The sequence below is a fragment of the Macrosteles quadrilineatus genome, unplaced genomic scaffold, assembly GCF_028750875.1.
Source record: "Macrosteles quadrilineatus isolate MER2022 unplaced genomic scaffold, UCM_ALF_1.0 Scaffold_4__1_contigs__length_99947679, whole genome shotgun sequence".
Lineage (NCBI taxonomy): Eukaryota > Metazoa > Arthropoda > Insecta > Hemiptera > Cicadellidae > Macrosteles > Macrosteles quadrilineatus.
The window spans coordinates 40,045,882-40,068,007 of record NW_026542597.1 but is presented as its reverse complement, the minus strand read 5'-3'; the positions used below and the strand labels follow the sequence as shown (position 1 = coordinate 40,068,007).

General features: G+C 35.2%; 1 protein-coding gene across 1 annotated transcript in view; it reads right to left on the bottom strand.

The window, feature by feature from the left end:
- LOC128991520 (sorting nexin-13) overlaps nt 1–21,067 on the bottom strand; it is a 41,029-nt gene extending 19,962 nt beyond the window's left edge. Inside the window, exons 1-10 of the mRNA XM_054414470.1 lie at nt 20,942–21,067; nt 19,134–19,246; nt 17,995–18,088; nt 17,108–17,235; nt 16,181–16,264; nt 15,271–15,536; nt 9,686–9,858; nt 8,603–8,716; nt 8,229–8,326; nt 3,381–3,577 (exon numbers count right to left, since the gene is read on the bottom strand). Coding sequence (XP_054270445.1) covers nt 3,381–3,577; nt 8,229–8,326; nt 8,603–8,716; nt 9,686–9,858; nt 15,271–15,536; nt 16,181–16,264; nt 17,108–17,235; nt 17,995–18,088; nt 19,134–19,246 — 1,267 coding nt within the window. The 5' untranslated portion in view covers nt 20,942–21,067. The remainder of the gene's footprint in view (nt 1–3,380; nt 3,578–8,228; nt 8,327–8,602; nt 8,717–9,685; nt 9,859–15,270; nt 15,537–16,180; nt 16,265–17,107; nt 17,236–17,994; nt 18,089–19,133; nt 19,247–20,941) is intronic.
- Nucleotides 21,068–22,126: the final 1,059 nt, after the last annotated feature.

Genomic DNA, 22,126 nt, shown 5'->3' with positions numbered 1-22,126 from the left:
TAGCGGTATTTCTAGATGACATTCTTGTAACAGGACAAAATGACTCTGAACATATTAGTAAATTAAAGTTAGTTTGTAAACGACTACAAGACAATGGTTTCACAGTCAGTAAAAGTAAATGTAAATTTTTCTGTGAAAGTTTAGAGTATCTAGGGTTTGTCATAAGCAAACGAGGGTTGGAAACTTCACAAGACAAGGTCAAAGCCATTGTAAACGCCCCAGAACCAAAAGATGTCACCCAATTAAAAGCATTTTTAGGCTTAGTTAACTACTACGCTCGTTTCATACCTAGAATCTCAACCATACTTACCCCTATGTATATGTTATTGAGGAAAGACACTGAATTTGTATGGAATTTAGCGTGTAAGAAAGCTTTTGAAGAAGTTAAGCAAAAACTAGTATCAGCCCAAGTACTAGCTCATTTTGACCCTAAGTTAAAGTTAACGTTAGCATGTGACGCTAGTGCCTATGGTATAGGTGCAGTTCTAAGTCAAATTCAAACAGATGGTACTGAAAGACCTATTGCATTTACAAGTAGAGTGTTAAATGATACTGAAAAGCAGTATTCACAGATTGACAAAGAAGCTCTTAGTATAGTGTATGGAGTAAAGAAATTCAACCAGTACTTGTATGGTAACCATTTTTTGTTAAAAACAGACCACAAACCGCTTGTAGCTATTTTTGGACCTAAACAAGGTTTACCTGCATTTGCAGCTAGTAGGCTCCAACGCTACGCATTGTTTCTATCAGGTTATCAGTACGACATTTCTTATGTTAAATCCGAATGTAACGGAAATGCTGATGGTCTATCACGTTTACCAGTAAGTAATCCTGTGAACGATGAAATCAATGACAATGACTTAAATGTAAATATTGTAGGTACCTATTTATAGTGTTTAATTGAGAGTGAACTTCCTCTAAGTTATGTAGAAGTAAAACGAGAGTCAGCACTAGATCCTATACTAAGTAGAGTGATAGGTTATGTTAGATTTGGATGGCCAAATGACGTAAATGAGAGGGATCCTATGTTAAATCCATTTTTTGTGCGACAGTCACAATTAACTTTTGAACAAGGACTCCTAATGTGGGGTTACAGGATCGTCATCCCAAGCAAGTTTAGAACACATATTTTACAAGAATTACACAATGGCCATGTAGGGATAGTAAGAATGAAGGCGTTGGCAAGATCCTATGTTTGGTGGCCAAATATCGATTTAGATATTGAACAAATTGCTGGTAATTGTACATCATGCTTGAAGGAACGTGTAACTCCGCCCAAGTCGATTTTGCACACTTGGAATGTACCAGATAAGGCGTGGTCCCGGATTCATATTGATTTTTTCGGACCTTTTCAATCAAAGTTATTTTTAGTAATTAAAGATGCTTATTCAAAGTGGCCGGAAGTGTTACCCGTTCCATCAACGCAAGCGAAACACACAATATCTCATCTTAGAGAATTGTTTGCTAGATTTGGCTTAGTAGATCACATTGTCAGTGACAATGGACCACCTTTCACAAGTACAGAATTCCAAACATTTTTGCAAAAAAATGGAATCAAACACACATTTTCTCCACCATACAACCCAAAGACTAATGGCTTAGCCGAGAATGCTGTAAGAACAGTAAAACACAAACTTAGAATAGCACTACAAGACACTTCTGATTTGAACTTAGCATTATCAAATTTTTTGTTTACATACAGAAATACAGTACATTCCACAACCAATCAAACACCAGCAGAGTTAATGTTAGGTAGATCTCTGAAATCAAGGTTAGACTTAATTAGACCTAATGTGAAGGATGTCATTAGTAGTAATCAAAACAGACAAGTTTCAGCTTATGGTGGTGTCACAACTCGTAGATTATTTGTTAATCAACCTGTGTTAGCTAAAGATTACAGGGGAAGGGAGAGATGGATAGAGGCTACAGTTATTGAAAAACTGGGTCCTGTAACTTATTTAGTTGAACTAGAATCAGGCGTTCAGTGGAAGCGTCACATAGACCAGTTGATAGCTTTACAGTCTAAGCTAGGGCAGCAGTCAGATTTAGTAGTAGAATTTCCCAAAAACGATCTGACAACGTCGCTTCCAGACAGACAATCGGCAACATTGCAAAATTCGCCAGACCACACACTGACAGGGAACAGTAGCGAAGGTATGCGAGCTCTTCCGGGCACAGTCGGGCAGAAAACTCCGATATTGACTAGGTCACCTGGCGCAAACCAAAACATTGAGGGAGCGGGGTCATTGGCTTCGCCTCCAAATGTAAACAAATCGCCAAATGTAAACAGACAGACGCCTACTAGACGCTTTCCTGTACGGGAGCGCAAACCTGTAATAAGATTAGACCTTTAATTGAATACCCGGACATGACTTGTATATAGATTTATTTATTATATATCCTTATCAATGATTTTCAAATGTGTTTTTATTGAATTGTGTGTACCATTATGTGTGTTATCAATATTTAATATCATCAAGGTTCAATGTTTAATGCTATTAATGTTTATGATTTTAAGTGTGTATTTCATTTACTTGTGTTTTTAATGTGTGATATTATCTCAATATTTTGACCATATATACATATATATATTTAGAACTGATGATTGATTGATTCTCATTCTCATTTTAATAATAAATTAATAAGATATTCTGATATTGTTATTTGTGATTGTAAGTTTTCAAGATTATAGTAACCGATAGCATCACAAAACTTAAGAGGGGAGGATTGTACCATATTCTGATAATTTGTACCATAATGTTACAATAGTTTGACACTCATACCATCATGTAACCACAATTTCTGTTTAGGTTGGCAATATGCAAAATCAGGCGATATTTCTAATAAAACAGCTCATGGCTATTTCCCGTGACGTCATATCACGCCACCATCACACCACCTTTCCGAACAAGCCTAAATCCCCTCTCCTCACGTCAGTCCACACCATGTATTAGTCCCGTCAACACCGTATACCCTTTGCGGCCCTCTGAGCCCTTTTAAAATGTAACAAGTTTATTTATTACAACACCCCATCCCTGATCCCAAACGTACAGTACGATGCCGACGTACCGTACAATAACATACTAATTTTAACCAAAACTGGGGTTTTTTTCAAAAATCTGTTTTTCTCATAATTTATGGATTTTTTTTGTGGGAAAATAACAAAAGTTTCAACAACTTTTGAACTATAATTTCTACAGGAATGGGAGTTCTTAAAAGTTTAAAAGTAACGTGCAACCTTATGTGTGATACAACGACATAAAACACGACCAAAAATTTTGAAATCAAATTCAAATTCATAAACATAAATTTCAGGGTTGCAATTATGGACGAATTACCTCAATAATTAAATATGGTAAACTGTTAAAAAATTAATTTACCTTCAACATTGAGGTAGAAAAATAGGTAAGCTTGGGCTCCGACTGAGGACATGTAATCAATGAAGTACGAGAGAGCCACGTTGTTCTTGAGGATCACGTCCAACGGCAACATGAAGAGCTTGTGTCCAGCAGAGAGCAGTTTTGAGTAGTCTGTCGTGGGGAGATCAGCAGAATCTGTGTCCGCCCCTTCCTCTAATCTGTCAATCATATGATTGTTTGGAAGATAGACATAAAACTACATAGAATAAGTGATAGGTAACAACGTTAATTAATTTATGTAGATCATTAATTTTACTATCATGTTTTTAGTGGAAAGAGATCTCCAATAAATAGAAGGTAGTCCTCGCCTGAGAGATCCGTTCTTGTTATCTAGGTTGGTGAGGTAAACCTTCGGCTTCAGGTAAACATCAAATTTCCATGTCATGGCATTCTCACATAGATTGGTGATTAGAGAGGTTTGAACCCACACTATCTAGCAAAAATTTATGAGTGATTTCTGCTGTAGTTTTTTTCAAAATACACAAATTTGACCAACCTCAAATTTGTGTCCTCATGTATGTGTAAGAGGGTGCAGTGCAGAGACACCCTGGACTCAAACTAAAAACTTTGAAGAGAGAGTTCAAGAGTACGTGAAACCGTTCAGGGATAAACGGAAAAGACCTTAAATTAATAGCCCAGCCATAACCCGTTAGTCGGGATGGGTAGCAGAAAAATATTTCAGTTCTGGCAGGGATCATGCAACTTGGGGTGGTAAAAATATATAAGACCGAGAATGTAAAACCGCCCAAACACCAATTTTTAAGGACCTCGGTCGTCCCTGAAATTGTCATCAAGATGGAGGCTGTAAGATGATGCTGGACGCCATGATTTGGTTATAACACCCAGGGGCATAAACCGATTTTAATGAAATTTGGTATACAACTGCTTGAATACATTATTTCGGTCTAGGCTGTCAATGGTTGAACACAAAACACTGAAACATTTTTATTATTTTAATTACTAAATTTATTTTGAAACAACTTGATCAAACTCTGTCATTGACAACCTGGGCCGAGATAATGTATCCAAGTACTTGTATGCCAAATTTCATTAACATTGGTTCAGGAATTTGGGTGTTAAAAACCATTCCATGGCAACCCAGCATCCTTTTACAGCCGCCATATTGATGACGTCATTACGGATGACCCCTTAAAAATTGAGGAAACGCAGAGTATTAAAAACATATTGATTTTTCCCACAAAAACTGCCGCCATTTTGAAACCAAATAAGATAATTAATTTCTGTTTCCGCCAAAAATTTTTTCTAACAAATACCTTTAAAATGATTTATAACATGACATACGTTTATATTCGAAAATTCTGAGATTCGAACTAGCGACCCTCAGTTTTTGGCACACCCTGTATCGGGAAAAAGTTAAAAATATTTTACGTCATTCCTTGGGGTCAATTTAGTGGAAAATAATTTTATTTCATCCTTGTACGTTAAGCCGTTTTTCCGTAATCAATTTGAGACACCTTACGTGGGACACCCTGTATAGTTGTGGGATTTTTATTTCAAATTTCTCTTCAAATAAATTTATAGTGAGGAAAGGCCGTTATAACAGAGTATGATTAATCTCTTTGTTCGTTATTTAACACTTTGTGAGGCAGCTTTACAGCACTTAAGGAGGAATATTTTGGTTTTGTAACAGAAAAAGCTTAAGTGGAACAAATAGCTTAACAGTGGAAGAAAATATTTTAAAGGAAGTAATGTTTGCTAAAAGACCTAATAAAACTAATATAAAACAGTGAACAAGACGAACAAGACATCTGAACTCTCAATTACTTGTAATTTAGCTTGATAAGTGCCAAACTTGTATTTGCAACACCTGTTAAAAGTCATTCAACATCTTTAAACCACTGTAAGATCATGTGGTCTTTAAGAGTAGTAACCAAAAAAACATTGTATATTATTATATATATATAGTAATTTGTGTAACTAGAGTGCGGAGTGGCACTTTGCTGCACATGAGAGAAATGTTTGCGCACGAGCCGCAGGCAAGTGTGGAAAGTTTCTCGAGTGCAGCAAAGACACTTTGCGCTCGTGTTACACATTATATTTTTCATTCAGTTACTTTAAAGCATGAGGCAAAAGTAAGTAAATGCAGCAATTAGCTACTTTGCGTGCTATAATGAGTGCAAGGAAACCCACTTTGTCAGGTAACTGTAGGAAAAAGACTTATCACATCGGGATACATTTAGAATATATTAGGACAAAAACAAATAACAGTTGGCGATGCAACAAATTTTGGAACCTTGGCATATGTCCTTGTTTAGAATCCACAAATTGTCCATTGTTAGGAAGTACAGTCCACTCTTGCTAATTCAAACACTTGATAAATCGAAACTTTTGATAATTCGAAACGAAGGCTCAGTCCCTAGAGAATCTCTCAATATTTCGAATTTTTACCATGCATTTTGATACACTCGGTATTTCAAAGTCCAAAAAGAGGGCAGGTCAATTTTGAACACGCAGTAATTCAAAGTTTCGTCGGAAAAACACTCTATAATTCGAAGTAACTCAGTAATTCGAAGTTTCGTCGGAAAACACTCTATAATTCGAAGTCACGCTGTAATTCGAAGTTTCGTCAAAAAAACACTCTATAAATCGAGGTCACGCAGTAATTCGAAGTTTAGTCGGCAAAACACTCTATAATTCGAAGTGATCTCTTCCTGTCATAACAGGAAACTACACAGTACAGTACATCCTGTTCTCACGGTAGTTTTGGACGTTTTGATGTTTGTTTAGTTAGAGCAGTAGTCTGGTTGACTGTGTTTGCTTTTAAACCTGCTATACTTTTGTAGTTTTTTAAGTGTAGTCTTGTGCGTGTGCGGCGTTGTGCATCATGGAACCTAGGAATAAGTACAAATCTCTTTCGATCGAGGAAAAAAAAGAAGTTATCGCGGCAGTAGAAAGTGGTGAAGTGAAGTCCGAAGTTGCCAAAAAGTTTAAAATCCCTCCAAGTACATTGTCTACCATTTTAAAAAATAAGGACAAACTTTGTGGAGTTAATGCGGTTGCGGGGAGGAAAAGAACGACAAGAGGTGAATATCCTAGGCTAGAAGAGTGTTTAGTGACTTGGTTGAGAGAGTGCAGAAATCAAAATGTACCTGTAGGAGGTTTGATTTTGAAAGAAAAGGCCAAAGCGTATGCAAAGGAACTTAACATTCCCAGCTTTGCGGCCAGTGAAGGGTGGTTGACAAATTTTAAAAAAAGGAATGGAATCTTTTTTAAAAAAGTTTGTGGTGAAAGCGCAAGCGTAAATGACAATGTGTGTGCTGATTGGCGAGCTGAGTTGTCTAAACTAACTGAGGGTTATGAGCCTCATGACATTTTTAATACTGATGAAACAGGCCTTTTTTCAAATGCTTGCCTGACAAAACATTCACGTTCAAAGACGAAAAATGTCATGGTGGGGAACATAGCAAAGACAGATTGACGCTTTTGTTAACAGTAAATATGGATGGCTCTGAAAAGTTAAAACCTCTACTCATCGGAAAAGCTGCAAAGCCTAGGTGTTTTAAAGGTATCCAGTCGTTCCCTGTAACCTATCGTTCGAACAAAAAGGCTTGGATGACGACTGAATTGTTTAATGAGTGGTTATCATCATTGAACAATGATATGAAACGCCAAAACCGAAAGATAATCTTGTTTCTTGACAACTGTTCAGTCCATAATAATCCTCCTAAATTGTCCAACGTGAAGCTCCAATTTTTTCCACCCAACACAACATCAAAGCTGCAGCCACTGGACCAAGGCATTATACAAAACTTCAAGACATTTTACCGCCATGAAGTAGTAAAGATTGTTTTAGATGGCATTGAAAACGACGTAAACCCTAACATCTCTATCTTAACTGCTATGTTGATGGTTGAAAAGGCTTGGAAAAGTGTAGTGCCATCTACAGTATCCAACTGCTTTCGGAAATCTGGATTTTCTATCAACACACAAGTGAATGATGAACTTCAACCTGTGCCACCTACACCTTGGGAAAATCATCCAGTGATAGGGGAGGTTCCATTTGAGGAATTCGTCCTAGTCGATGATGAAGTTGCTGTGTTTGGAGCCCTAACTGATTCTGACATCTTGAATTTACAAGAACCTGAAAATCCAACTGACGATGACGACGATCAGGAGTGCGAACCAGTTACGTTGAAGGAAGCCTGTACGGCTCTAGAGAAACTCCGCCATTTTTCGCTCCAGGTACGTACAGTATGTAAGTGTTATACAGTAGGCCTACTGTACATTGTACTGTTTAACTAGAATGGCATTTTACAATAGATTTCTTTCTTTACAGAATCAAGTTGGTCCAGAAGTCTTCGAGTCACTATTCGTCCTTGGGAATGTTATTGACGAAGCAAAAATTAATAGTAAAAAACAAAAAAAAATTACAGATTTCTTTGAAACTACAAATATTGTAACTGAAAAATAAGCCGTAAATAAATATTGTAACGTGCTACTGTACTGTATAACTTTGTGTAATAAACAAATGAACTCTCTGTAATTCGAATGGTCTATTTTTCTCCCGATAAATCGAACTCTTGATAATTCAAAACTCTTGATAATTCAAATTTATATGCTTGGCCCGCCAATTTCAAATTATCAAGAGTCTACTGTATTAGCTCTCCTTTTTGCTTCATTATTCCACCTAAAGGTATGTGCAGTGGCAAATACAAAATGAGAAGAAGCCACAAGGATTTAAAAACTAAACTTGCATGATTGGCATTTCTGAGATGAAAGAGTAATAAAGTAGGATAAGGGAGGTTAGCCTACCGATAAGATATAGTCTAGAGCAAGTGATAATCTGACCTTGCCAGTCGAGACTCTATTATCCGCTGCACGTAGGCGAGGCTACTCAGCTGCTGTTTGACCCAAGTGTCATCATCTCCGCCTGAATCTCGGGACCTCTGTAAAAAAAATTGCTGTCATCGGTAATATACAAATTATCACCTTCTATTCTGACAGTGACAAATAATGCATCTAAAAAATCTTCATTTTCTTTTTGTTTCAAGTGTTTTTAAGAATATATAGCTTTTATTTGTTCAAGTAAAATTCTCTAGGTCTTAAAAGATATTTTAAATTCTATCGTAACAAAATTACTGACAAATGCTAAATGTGATCATCGGATCGCCTGACACTACCGTTCATGTTTATCAGTCAAATCTCTTTGATATTGCACTTACCAGAGTAGACATCTCTTTGACAAGCAGTTCCCTGGTAGCTGACAACTCTTCCATGTTATCTGTCACTCGGAGTGTTGTAAGGAACACCTCACTGGTGACAGGTATGTCCTTGCACTGTAAACAAACACAGACAAATCATGAGTTTATAAGATATATTGAAAAAGAAAATTGATTAGGTGTTTGTTTGCCCTAGTGTAAGTCATAATAGATAATAGCTATATATGTTACATGTAGGTAGGGTGGAGTTCAGGATAAGGATGTTGAAGACTGTTTAACAGGAAGAGCATTCAGAGCCCAGACTAAAATGATAAGGACAAATGGGAAATTAGTATTCCTAGGATGTTAATGATGGTAGAGAGAAGAAGACCTATAGGACGATTTTGAAGATGGAAGTAAAGAGAAATGTTGAGAAGATGAACTGTGGATGTACGGGAGAAAATGGAGGGGCTAAATTGTGTACGTTTGACAAAAGTAAAAGCAAAATACAACTGTAAAGTACTATTTTTTTTTAAAGGGGGATAAAAGTTTTGTATTAAGGAAACTGTTTGATGAAAGTTTTCTAAGGCTGTAACCATAGCCTCCTCTAATCTAATATAAGGCTGCAACGAGAAAAAAGTGGCAACGCCATAGTTCTCCATTCATAAATTAGTGAAACAGCTGTTGCAATAATCTATAATGGAGCGTATGAGCAATGTTTAATGCAAGTTTGTTATTCCTGTTATTATCATGACAATAGCCATCGAGGTACGATACGACTTTGTCACACACCACCTGCGGCCTTTTATTAGAGGAGGCTATGCTGTAACTCAACAAATTATAATTCTGTTGCAGGTCAATTTCTGACTGCAAGACTTAATGGTTGTTTTGAAAAATCCAATATAATGTTTTTTTTTAATCTGCTCCTCTTTTGCTATTAAGGATCTGATTAATAAGGCTCTACTCCATAAATATGATAAATAATAATGCTGGTAACATAATTGTCTTACCATTAGCTTTTAAAATGTACGGCAAAACAAAAAATAAAGTACTTGGATTTGATGTATTTGTTTGCAAGGTAAAGGAACTAACTATTGCATTACTCACCAGCCAGATGATGATCTGGTTGATGTAGTCTGGGTCGGAGACCAGGTCCATGATAGGCACCAGAACCTGGTTGACACATATCTCTCTCACCAGACAGCACAGAGCTCCACAGTGGAAGTCCTCCTCTGTAGTCAGCAGGTAGAGGATCACTTGAGTTAACTCTCGCAGGAAACCTTTCAAAACATAGCAAGATCAAAAGTTTGATTACAATTTGAAACAGAGTGAGAAATCCCAAGTTTTACAATTCTACACATAAACTACTGATAGTAGGTCACTAGTAGGTTCACATCCTGTTTGATAAACCATGCATACCCGTACTAAATTATCATTGGTCTATTAATAAACGGTCCTGGCTAAGTAAACAGCTTGTCTTAGTCAGTAAAAAACTACACAAGAAATCTCCTTCTACATTCATACTTCACTCCACTTTGGGTATAAATACACACAGCTGTGCCACCATCTCAAATGGTTATCCAATATCGTTTGATTTTTTTTGTATGGTGGGTTTACATTGACTAACAGATTATTGTGGATATTTTCTATCAGGATTAGTAAAAACAATATTTTCACAATGTTTCAAAGATCTCGAATCTGACCTTGTCCTTAGGTGCGAAAGTATTAAAAACAATACAAGAATTTTAATTCGACACAGCCCGAGCCGAAACTGGAAAACACAATAACAACCACCCACAGCACAGTATAGCCTAAGCCTAGTAATCTACCTAACACAGATACAATAAAAATAAAAACAAAAAGTCTTTATTAAAACAGAAAAATTGTCTTACTGTCATATTGTTTTATATAAACAGTCATGAGTCAGCGCTCAGAGGGTCAACATCGTTATCAGTCGGTGCGGGCTCCCATTGATAATCAGGTCTTAGCTGGTACTATAATAGTGTTCTTATGAATTAATTGCAGTTAAAACGCGTTTCTTATAGTTAATTATGGCCAATTGTCGTATATGTGTTAAAAATGTAACATCCAAGCAGCTTAAACTAAAGTGCAATGATTGTGAAGGTATTTTCCATGCAGCGTGTTTAAACTTTAGTAAAGCAGACGTCGAGTGTGTAACAACAGATAACCTTGTGTGGCGATGTAACGACTGTTCAGCTACTAGGAGGAAGAGTTTGCGGTTTGAGTCTGAAGCAAGTGGAGGTAAACTATCAATGGAAGATCTAATGAAAGTTGTTATGGAGATAAGGGATAGCCAGAAGGACCAAGAGAAAAGTTTCAACACTGCGTATGAAGCTATGAATTTGCAGCTTGAAGATAATAATAAAGCTCTCAAAGCCCAAAATGAGCAAAATGAAAAACTCTTAAAACTGATTGAAAGCATCACAGCTGAAAATGTAGAGTTGAAGAATAGGGTTAAGTTTTTAGAAGAGCGAGTTGACAATTTAGAACAGCATTCTCGAGTCAATTGTCTAGAGATACAAGGAATTCCTCAAACTCCAACAGAGGATGTGCTGTCCATTGTAAAGGAAATCGGTAAAGCTATTGACATGAAAATAGATGATACCATGGTGGACACTTGTCACAGATTGGGTTCGAGACAGAACGAAAGAAACTCACCCCCGGGAATAATAGTAAAATTTGTGCGCAGGATGGACAAAGAGGAATTTATGAGGAAAAAACGTGTTAAGCGAACCTTGTCAACCAGACACATCGGCAGACCGGATGACCACGCAATCTACATCAATGAGTCATTGTCACCCGCACGGAGGAAGCTCTACGCAATGGCAAGAACTTACAGGAAAGAAAAAAACTTTCAATTTTTGTGGGTGCGAAATGGAAAGATCTTCTTAAGGAAATCAGAAAATGAAACTGTCAAGGTAATAACTTCTCAAAATGACTTAAAATAAGTTGTAAGCAAGTAACTTTCAGTTGACATAGTAGCTTTTTCCGTTAAATTTGTAGTTAAGAAGTGATGTTTTTATTGTTTTAAACATTTTCGAAGCGATCGATATAAATGAGAGAAATATTGAACAGTTTTCTATATTGCACCAGAATATACGCAGTATAAGGAAAAACTTTGATTTCCTATTATCTGAATTAAGTGGCAGACAGTTGTTTTCTGAATTTATAATTTTAACTGAAGTGTGGGTAGACGAAAATGAATTGGATTTATATAGCATTCCTGATTACATTAGTGTCATAAAACCAAATAACGATAATAGAGCTGGAGGTACAATAGTTTATATAAAATCATACATAGAATTAATTTCTTGTAATCCTGTAAATATTAAATCAGCTGATATATTGAAAGTTGAATTTAAATTCAACTCGGACATTTTTTGTATTTTAGCTGTATATAGATTGCATAGTTATCACAAAGAGTTATTTTTGGATGAAATAAGTGATTATTTTGAAAATTATCGTAATTATTTTAGATCAATGAAAAATATATTTTTCGCAGGGGATTTAAACTACAACATTCTAGAAAGCAATCAAATTGTTGATACTTATAACTCAATTTTGTCTTTAAATGGGTTTGAATGTTTATTAAGTGAGCCAACAAGAATTACAGACGACTCAAGTACTTGTATTGATCATTTATTTGCAAAGTTAGCGAGCAAACAATTGACTCAAGTTAATGTAGAGGTGATTCATGCCCATATCACGGATCATTCCATGATATTAGTTAAAGTGCATACGATCGCTGGTGGAACAGACAGACGGACAGTTCTACCTGCCGTCTGTCCTGCCCTGCCCGCTTATCGTGTAGATTACACAAAACTTTCTACTATGCTTGATAACATAGACTGGGTCAATGTTTATTCCGAGCAAAATCCTTCTAAAGCATTTGACATATTTTATGATAAGCTTCAATTAGTTATTCAAGACTGTAAATACCAAATTGAAACAAAAAGTAATCTGAAGGCAAATAAGATTAAACCCTGGATGAATGATTACATTTGTTTGAAGATTAAATTGAAAAATAAATTATACGATAAAATCAAAATTCATCCTACCAATAATAAACTAAGATCACATTTTAAAAAATTTAGAAACAAATTACAAGCTGAAATAAGAAATTTGAAAAATGGGTATTATGAAAAACTATTTAATCAATGTAATGGCGACTCCAAAAAAATATGGAAGGTAGTAAATGATGTTACAGGACAAAATAGCAAGAGTACTGTGATTAGCAGTTTGAATATCAATGGTTGTATAGTTAACGATACTAAGACAATTTGTAATGAGTTTAATGATTTTTTCCTATCTGTTGTACATAAACTGAATATTCAAAAAGTTAAGCCAAATGAGTTCAGTGAATTATACTTTAAGAATTGCTTTGAAATAAAAAACACGTGTAATTCTATGTTTATTGATTACGTAACGCCAGAGGATTTGAGTAATGTTGTAAAGTCATTAAAACCTGGAACTTCTCCTGGTATTGATAATATAAGTTCATCATTATTTAAAAGAATTTTTCCTAATATATCTAGTGTGTTATTGTATTTAGTTAATTTAAGTTTTCATAGCTGTAGTGATACCTTTACATAAGAGTGGAGCAGTAAATGATTGTAATAATTTTAGACCAATTTCACTCCTACCAACTCTAGCTAAATTATTTGAAAAATTAATGAAAAAGAAACTTGTTAAATTCCTAGACCAATCAAAGTTTTTTAGTGAAAGGCAGTTTGGCTTTAGAGAGGGGTTGAACACTGAAACAGCTCTGAAAAATTTTATGGATAAAATATACACTGGATTAAACTGTGGGAAAAAAGTAAGTGGGATCTTCTTGGACATCAAAAAAGCATTCGACACAGTTGATCACCAAATTCTTTTAAGCAAACTCTTTAACTGTGGGATTAGGGGTAAAGTACATTCTTGGTTTAAATCTTACTTGGAAAATAGAAAGCAATGTGTTAAAGTTAAAAATACTTATAGTAATCTCGGTCTAATCACAAGTGGAGTACCGCAGGGCTCTGTCTTGGGAGCAATATTATTTTTAGTGTATATAAATGACCTATGCAATGCTAACTTAATTGGTGAGATAACATCATTCGCAGACGATACAGCTCTTTGTTATGTCAAAGATAGTTGGATAGATATAGAGCAAGCAATGTCGATGGATTTAAAAGCCCTTCAATGGTGGTTTTCAAATAACAACATGTTACTTAGTCCTGAAAAAACTAAGTTCATAAATTTTAGCCTAAGAAATGAAATAAAATTTAGTGACAATATCATTTATACATGTATTGACTGTTTATGTAATAGAACTCAGTGTTCTGTAAGTTGTGCTGTTGTTCGTCAGACAGACAGTATAAAATACTTAGGTATAACTCTAGATCAGGAGGTTAGTTGGAAAAAGCACATTCTTTTGTTGAAGAAAACATTGAATAATTCATTACGATATTTTTATTTTTTACGTTATTTGTGTTCTCAAAAGATTTTACGAGTCTTGTATTTTTCACTGATTAGTAGTAGGCTAAATTATGGATTATTCTGCTGGGGAGGAGCTTTTGACAGAACTTTAAAACCAATTTATATTTTGCAAAAGAAATTTGTAAGGATTATTAAACGTAAAAATCGAATGGAACCCTCATGGCCTGTATTTTTAGATCTAGGTATTCTTCCATTGAAACACATGTTTGTTTTTAAAGTTTTAAAGATTTTCTATGTTATGAGTGGTAACATACCTAAATTACAGAATCCGTATAAAGTTAAATTGAGGAAGCAAGAATCGCTAGCCGTTCCAAAACCTAATTTATCATTTTTTGTCAAAAGTTATTGTTTTCTAGGTCCAAAAATCTTCACTAAGCTTCCAGAAGCCATAGCAAATTCTAAAAACTTGTGTATATTTTTAAAGAAAACAAAAGCTTGGTTACTTGGCCATGAAAATATTAACTCAATTTTAAATATAGAGAAATAATTGTTCATTCTACATTGTTTTGGTTTAGAACACTATATGTTTTATTTAAATATTTTGATTTAGTTTGTATTTATTAGGTATAAGGGAGACCAACGTTTTTTTAAGTCAAGACTTATTTTAGAATGATACTCTTTTGCGCATTGATTAGATTTATTGATATTGATGGAACCTCCACACAGGCTTTGCCTTGGAGGCCCTAGATATTTCTGAAATATTGCTTAACATGTGTGTACAGTAAAAATTTTTAGTTTATTTGTGTTATTAGAGTAAAGTATCACTTTCAACTTTTGAACAGGATCCTTTTTTTTACATTGAGGCTTATAGTTTAAATTATGGTTTGTATTCTAAGTTTATTTAATAGTGATTTTCATAACCTGTATATTCAGCTATTATTACTAACAAGTTATTAATGTAAAAACCTTTGTAAGATTACTTATAATAGCGTAATATATTATACTTTACGTTGATGATAGTGTACTGAGAACTGTGCTATGTATTGTTGTAACTGTAATTTTTCAGAAATAAAAAACATTCATTCATTCATTCATATACAAGGGTTTTTAATTAAGGGCTTTTATGTTGTTTTTACGCTATAATTACTGTCAACTTATTACGGTAAGGTTAAACAAAATAAACTGTGATAGCAAAATAAAAATACTATAGTAACCTTAAGAAGTAAACCGAATCCTAAGATAACAAGACTCACTTTTCTCATTTTCACTGTCCAAGCAGATGTGATCTCTGCAGACGTTGTTTTCTTCCATCGTCAGTTCAAGGTCGAAGAACACAGATTCCAGCGTAGGAGGGGTGATTCCCCCACCACTGGGCATGCGGCCGTGTCCACCTCCCCCCGTACTACTGCTACCCCCTCCCTTCATCTTGGCGCGTGCCTGTCTGAACAGACGCAGATGTGATGCGGCGTCGTCCACGAGCCGCGTTGTCAGGTACGGAATCCAGTCTATTTCCTTCATCCTACAAAAAAACCCACAAGAGCTATGACGTTCATGGTTTGAAGTTCTGGTGAAGGTGTATTTATTTTTTTAAAGAGATTATTGCGGACATTTTCCACAGTGAGTAATAAACATGGTTTTCACAATGTTTTGGGCTTGAAAAATCACCAAAAAAACCCATCTTTGTCTAGACTTATTTAGATTTATGCATTAATCGGTTAGGTTTTAGGTACTATCGCACCAGAGAATAGAGTGGAATTCCATATGCCAAAAGATAGTAAAAATATTGATTTTAATAACCGTGAAGGAAAATGTCCACAAAAGTCCCCTCAATAATATAAATGACTATAACATGTCACATTTTACAGGAAGAAAACTGGGTCTAGTGGTCATTGATGAATGAAATGATATTAGCCTAGGCTATTCATTCTGATAGCACCTGGACTGTGTATAAATAACTTTATAGGCTTACCTCCGTCAGTAGTCCAAAATTGTGTCTAACTTCAAATAATGTACTTCAGTTAGTAGTTCAATTATTGCTTCAGGTAGTAAGTTTGAATGTTGATTTAGGTTGTCACGAGATTCAAAGTTCCTGGATTCAACCATCACTAAAGAGTTATGATGGAGTACACTTCCCATATGAAAGCTATTTTAACATTTACTAACCTGGAGGCGAAGGAAACAATAATCCTCTGAGCTAAGATGCGGATTTGATGTGGGGCTTCTTCATCAGCACTCAGCGGATCATACCTGGGGAAGAAAACAAATTAAATAACTATTCAATTATATGTTATCATTTAATTTTTTGCTACTTTGGCATTATACGGAGGCCACATATTTTACAGCCTACTGCGGCGGTTATGTTAGGTTGGGTTATGATAAATATGTTTGTAGGACATTCCTAGTTTCGTTATGAATCGAACGATACCAGATGAGTCATAGACTCTATTTATGATAACCCAACCAAACACAACTGCTACAGCTCGCTGTATAAAGGTGGCCTCCAAATAGTACCAAAGTACCAATTGTTTTAGTCCCTCCGTACACACTAATTCTGTATGATATAAAAGAATGTAAAGAATCAAAATAAACTAGTTTTAGAGCCGAAAGATCACAGACAAAGGACATCCTTCCAAGAGCATACAAGCCTGATTAAATTTAGCCTGAACAAGAGTCCCAACTTAAATTATTATCAATAATGATTCGTTAACATTTTTAATAATTTACTTTATTAATTTTAGAATTAATTTTCATTAGTTTAGTTTTTATTCTTAAAAAAAAAGAAATGTAAATGCTTTTATTTTCATTCAAAAGTAAATGTTTGTGGTTAAACAAATGTTTAGGTTTAATTTTGTAATGGAGAGACAATTTAACAATTTATTTATTTACCCTGGCCTGGTTTGGACCACCAGACCAGAGAGAGAGTAAGAATTTTGTACACCTTAGAGAGCTTACCTGTCACTAAAAGACATGTATCGTATGCATATAGGCAAACTTTGCAATCTGTTTCTGAAATTCAACTAGTTAGACCCTTTGTACACTAGAAAAATAGAAGAGGTGCTAGGATAGATCCTTGGGGTACTCCGTATTTACCATGGGTAAACGTAGTCTCTGATCAGGTAGGTTAGAATCTCTTGCAGCTGATCATCAATTATCTGTGACCCTGTGAGACGACGATCCGCCTTCAGCTCTCTCGGAGGCTCCTTCATTGCTGAGACAATCTGCAGCAAAAGTAATGATTAAGAAATCGATATGGATACCTTTCTTCAAGGTTTAAAGCTGGGTTCACAGTTTATGTATTTACAATTGAAATTTTTGCTACCCTAGTAAGATTTGTTTTTTTATTATCAATCAAGTGAAATTTAGTCCAGGTAGATCTCCAGATCACCTGACTTATGAAACTCATCTTTTTTGTTTTGTTTTCTGAACGGATAGATCAACATCAGGAAAGTGAATCAACCTATCAGACCACAACATTTGATGGTAAATAGCAATCAGAGATGCGAGATAAAAACTATTCCTTTCCAAGAAAACAAAAGAGAAAAGACCTTAAAAAATAACATAGCATTAAATAGGATGAGATGCTAGACTAATGGTTAGCGTCTCAAACTTTGATGCGAGATAGACGAGTTCGATACCTGCCGTTTCCGACGTATTGAGGGGTTTTCACCATATCCCTTAAGATTTCTTCCATTCAAAATAATGCAAATGGCGTAGACAGTGAAAAACCTTGATTTGTATATTTCTTTGGATCACTTATCCTGTCTACTACAGCAGTTTGATTCTAAACGCAAACTTAGTTCATGTGTTTCAATAAGGTGAAAAAACTAAAACTATATACTTCATTTTAAAGAACCTTAACATAATGTAATCTCAACACTGTAATTATTTCCTTTCATGGTTAGGCCTATTTTCAGATAGCCTTTAAAAATAAGCATTTGTTTATTTCGTAGCACTAGATCAATTTACAATTAACTTACCTTGTATAAGCCAGGGATATCGACTGGGGCTCTCCCATCTCTATACTTGTCCGTCACTGTTTTATCTTGCCGTACAAAAAGTAGAGCTAAACCACTGCAACAAAAAAAAATACTTTAAGCTCGTACTATGTTTTTTATCAATGTTTATTAAATAGGTTTTCTATTACTGACATACATTGTACTAGGTGATTCTATTGATTCTTAGGTGTACTTACCACTGAGATTTTTCTCACCAGGGTATTTTTATTACCGGTAGCCTATTTTATAGTTTTACACAGTTAAATACAGATGGTTCAGTTTTAGCAAATTTTTTAATAGGGAAGTAACTTTTGTCGTGCCCTTCATTGCCAGATACCACAGTACTTCTTTGGCTTGAGGCCCCCAGAAGCCAAAAACCTGTTCATTCTAATTGTTTTATATAGACTACACATTTGTGAATAGGCATACCGGTAGTAATTCTCATACAAATTATCCAATTTTGTTAAAACTTTGATAAAACATGTAAACCAAATTGTATTTGATAAAGTTCGTGAATCAGCCTAGTCTGATCATGGGAAGGGTGGTTTGTACCTATTCCAAAAATCTCTGTTATTGAAGTAATAAATTCAATACGCTCAATTATGTTTTATTAGATGATCTTTTACATGCGAATGACAAAGCCATATCGCGGTAGCTAATTTTTGGAAAAGCGAAGTCTGATTTCCGGACACGGAAAGTAAGTAAAGTAAGTAAGTAAGTATGTTTTATTATCAAATCAAAACAACAATAATGTAAATATTTTGTGATTGAAATGACTTAATCAATAATCATCCACAGGAAGAGTTAGATAACACAAGATTATGAAAAAACCAAAGATTAGATAACCGTGACTCTGTTGAGCTATGTTAAACTAGCTCGAATTACTCATGTTTAAACATGATTGGTTTATAGTTATTTATAATATGTATTTTATAGTTATAATGATTTTTTTTTAATTTGACTTGGTTAATGCATAAGTTTTGTTAATCCAGCCCAATAACTGACTTACCTATATATAATTATTTACTACGGTCACCACCAATCTAACCCAGCACATTGGGATGTAAATTTATAGCATTAACATATAATGTACTTAGTCAAACTTTGTAAAAGAAACTTACCCTATTAAAATAAATATTACAATCAAGGTAGCGGTGAGGCAAAATATAAAACCAAATGTTGTAATGAACAGGACAAGGGTGAGCCCCATCCAGCCCCATAATGTGATGTTCATCTGAAATCAACAGTATTTGGTTAGTAATTATACAACTATTCATACTCTGAAGGAGGCTATGACTAGCAATTGAGCCCTCGATCTTGGCAATCATGGTTGAAGGGAACATGAATTATGGTCACAGAAATATTAAAAATCATTTGCCTTAGAAATATTTCAACCTTTCAACTAAATGCTTTAAGCACCAATTAGGCCTACGGTGGGCTTGTATAAATTCTGGTTATGAAAATCATAGATTATACGATTACATTAGAAAGACATTTGATAGGCCTAACAAAAAATATAGCCTTCACCAAACGAATGGAATTTGCACATGAATAGGCTTAACACTAAATTATGGCATTTTATAAATAAAAAAACTACAGTATAGAGTCAATGTTTTCAAGAGCCAGGTCAAAATGTAATTATCAGGCCACTTTTAGATTAGGTAGTTAAAAAACATATAGGCCTATTGTCACAACAAATTGAATATAATAATGACCTAAACTTAGGCTACCTGGAGGTTTACTCACAGATACTTTGAGTATCATAAACTCAGGAATTAAAATTAGGCCTAAACTCAACACTTGTAACCTACAACACGACTTGTGTACGTATCAACTTAACAATAAAAAGTATAATAAAACCAATCATTGAGTATTCTGGAGCAATGCTAACAATTAAGTGTCAAATTATGAACCCCAATTGTGAAAAAGACTCTAAATTCCCAATTTTAAAACAGCTAACTTAAAGGCTACAATTTTTACTCTTTTTTCAAACTACACTTTTATTGCAACGAGATCTTCTCCTCTCCAACTCAGCACACAACAGCTACACAAAACTGACCATCAGATTCAGTACACCGACCTACATGATGTAGGTACCAGCTTTCTGTAGGTCAGCACAACAAGTTATTGTTTTACAACAAATCCAGCCTACTCACACAACATTGTCAAACACTTCCTGTTTACTATTTGGATCCCTCCTACTATAGTTAAACAAGAAGGTTTCAAGTTGGTAGAACCTGGTCTTTGGGTGACGGCCGACATTTGTGACGCTATTCAGCAGTCCATTCTCAAGGCACTAACACTCATTCACTTTTTAGTAAAAACAGGTTTCAAGCATTAGGTACATTACAGTACACCAATCTGTTTAAATTTCACGTCCAAAACATAAGCAACATCACTGAAGTCCAGGATCTACTAAACTTTAATGAAATCGACCGTGGAAGCCTATCACAAACGAAGAATGTTATATATTTTACTTCTTACTTTTAGAGGCTGGTTTATTAAGTCCAGCCCCAGATAATATCATATCTTGATTCTTTAACTTCAAAAGTATTAAATAGTGTTGAAGGGTATGTTCTTTACAATTTCAATATAGCATAGGTTGAATCAACGTAAAAAGGTTAGTCACTTTATTGGACTAACAAAGAAAACAACCTTGCCCATTAAATGGTAATTTGATTAACCTATTAAATGCACGCTTACTTAAGGCCATGAGACATTCATTATAATGAAAATACATTACCGTACCTTTAATGACAAATATCGTATAGCCTAAAAAAAAACTTGTGAAAGAAGAATTAATTATTAACAGATGAACAGGTTTTTGGTCCAACTTACAAGTTTGACTAGGGCCTGTTTAAAATATGGTACATTTAAAAGTACAAGTAAGGATAGGCTATACAAAAAAAATGTTTAATTCTAAACTTACATTGACCACTACAGCGAGAACACAATGTAATTCATGATTGTGATTATTAAGTTAGATACGAAAACTCTCTTCCATTAAAACCTGGCTATTGAAGTGCCATTTTTCAACATCTCATTGTTTTGCTGTTCACTCAACACTGACTTGACTAGTGACTGACACTGACAGAGACAGACTGACAGACATTAAATTTAGCATACACTAACACTATTTTACATTATCAGCTGAATAGCAGAATGAATATTACAACTCAAAAAGTTGACTATAGTGTCACAGAGTATTTTCTAAAAGATTGACGTTTCAACCATTGATTATAGAGACATTTAATTTCATTTCAAACACAACATTCATTCTTTTTAAAGTGTATACGCCAGTTGCTTTGCTTGTCTTATGAAGGATAAAACACGGATGTTTTCAAGGGGAAGCCAATCAAACACATCGATTTTTTTTATTGATATGACGCCATCAAATCTGTTCCTCTCCATCCAGTCACAGCGAAGTACTGGCTAGTTAGACAACAAAGGCACGCCAATAGTTATTTTGTTTTGTCGAATTACGCACATACCGTTTTTGGATTGACGGTAGAAGAAACATTTTGCGATATTTTACAACAATCTACGTGTGTGCGGCGGACTTGCCGACAGCATTAACCTCAGTATGACTATACCATACCTCCGTAAGGCCAGGCGCACACAGGCGATTTTGAGTTGCGCAACAGTTGCCCGACTAATCGGGGGACTGCTGCGCAACTCTCTCGGAGACTCTGGAGTCTAGCGACAGTTATAGTCCTTGCCTCCCTAAGTTGAGGCAGTCAAAGGCCGCACTAGATATACGCCGTGCGGCCTTGAGCTGCCTCAACTTAGGGTGGCGAGGACTATAGTTGAGCTGGAGTGCGCACACAGGCAACTTTTTAGTCGCGGATCTAGTCTTGAGACGTGTTGGAAATACATTCGTAACAGCGTTCCGAATGGATTTCAATGATACAGCCGTAGTACTGTATGTGCTTTGTTGCTGAAGTTTCGCGCGCGAAAGAAAAAGAGAAGATACTGGGTTAATCCCATATTATCACATATAGTGAGCAACTTGTGAAAGGACAGTTTCAATGACTTTAAATATAGTCGGCCTCTTCTCAAACATCATCATCACGCACACTCATACTTGTAATTTTCTAAAATCTTCACACAACAA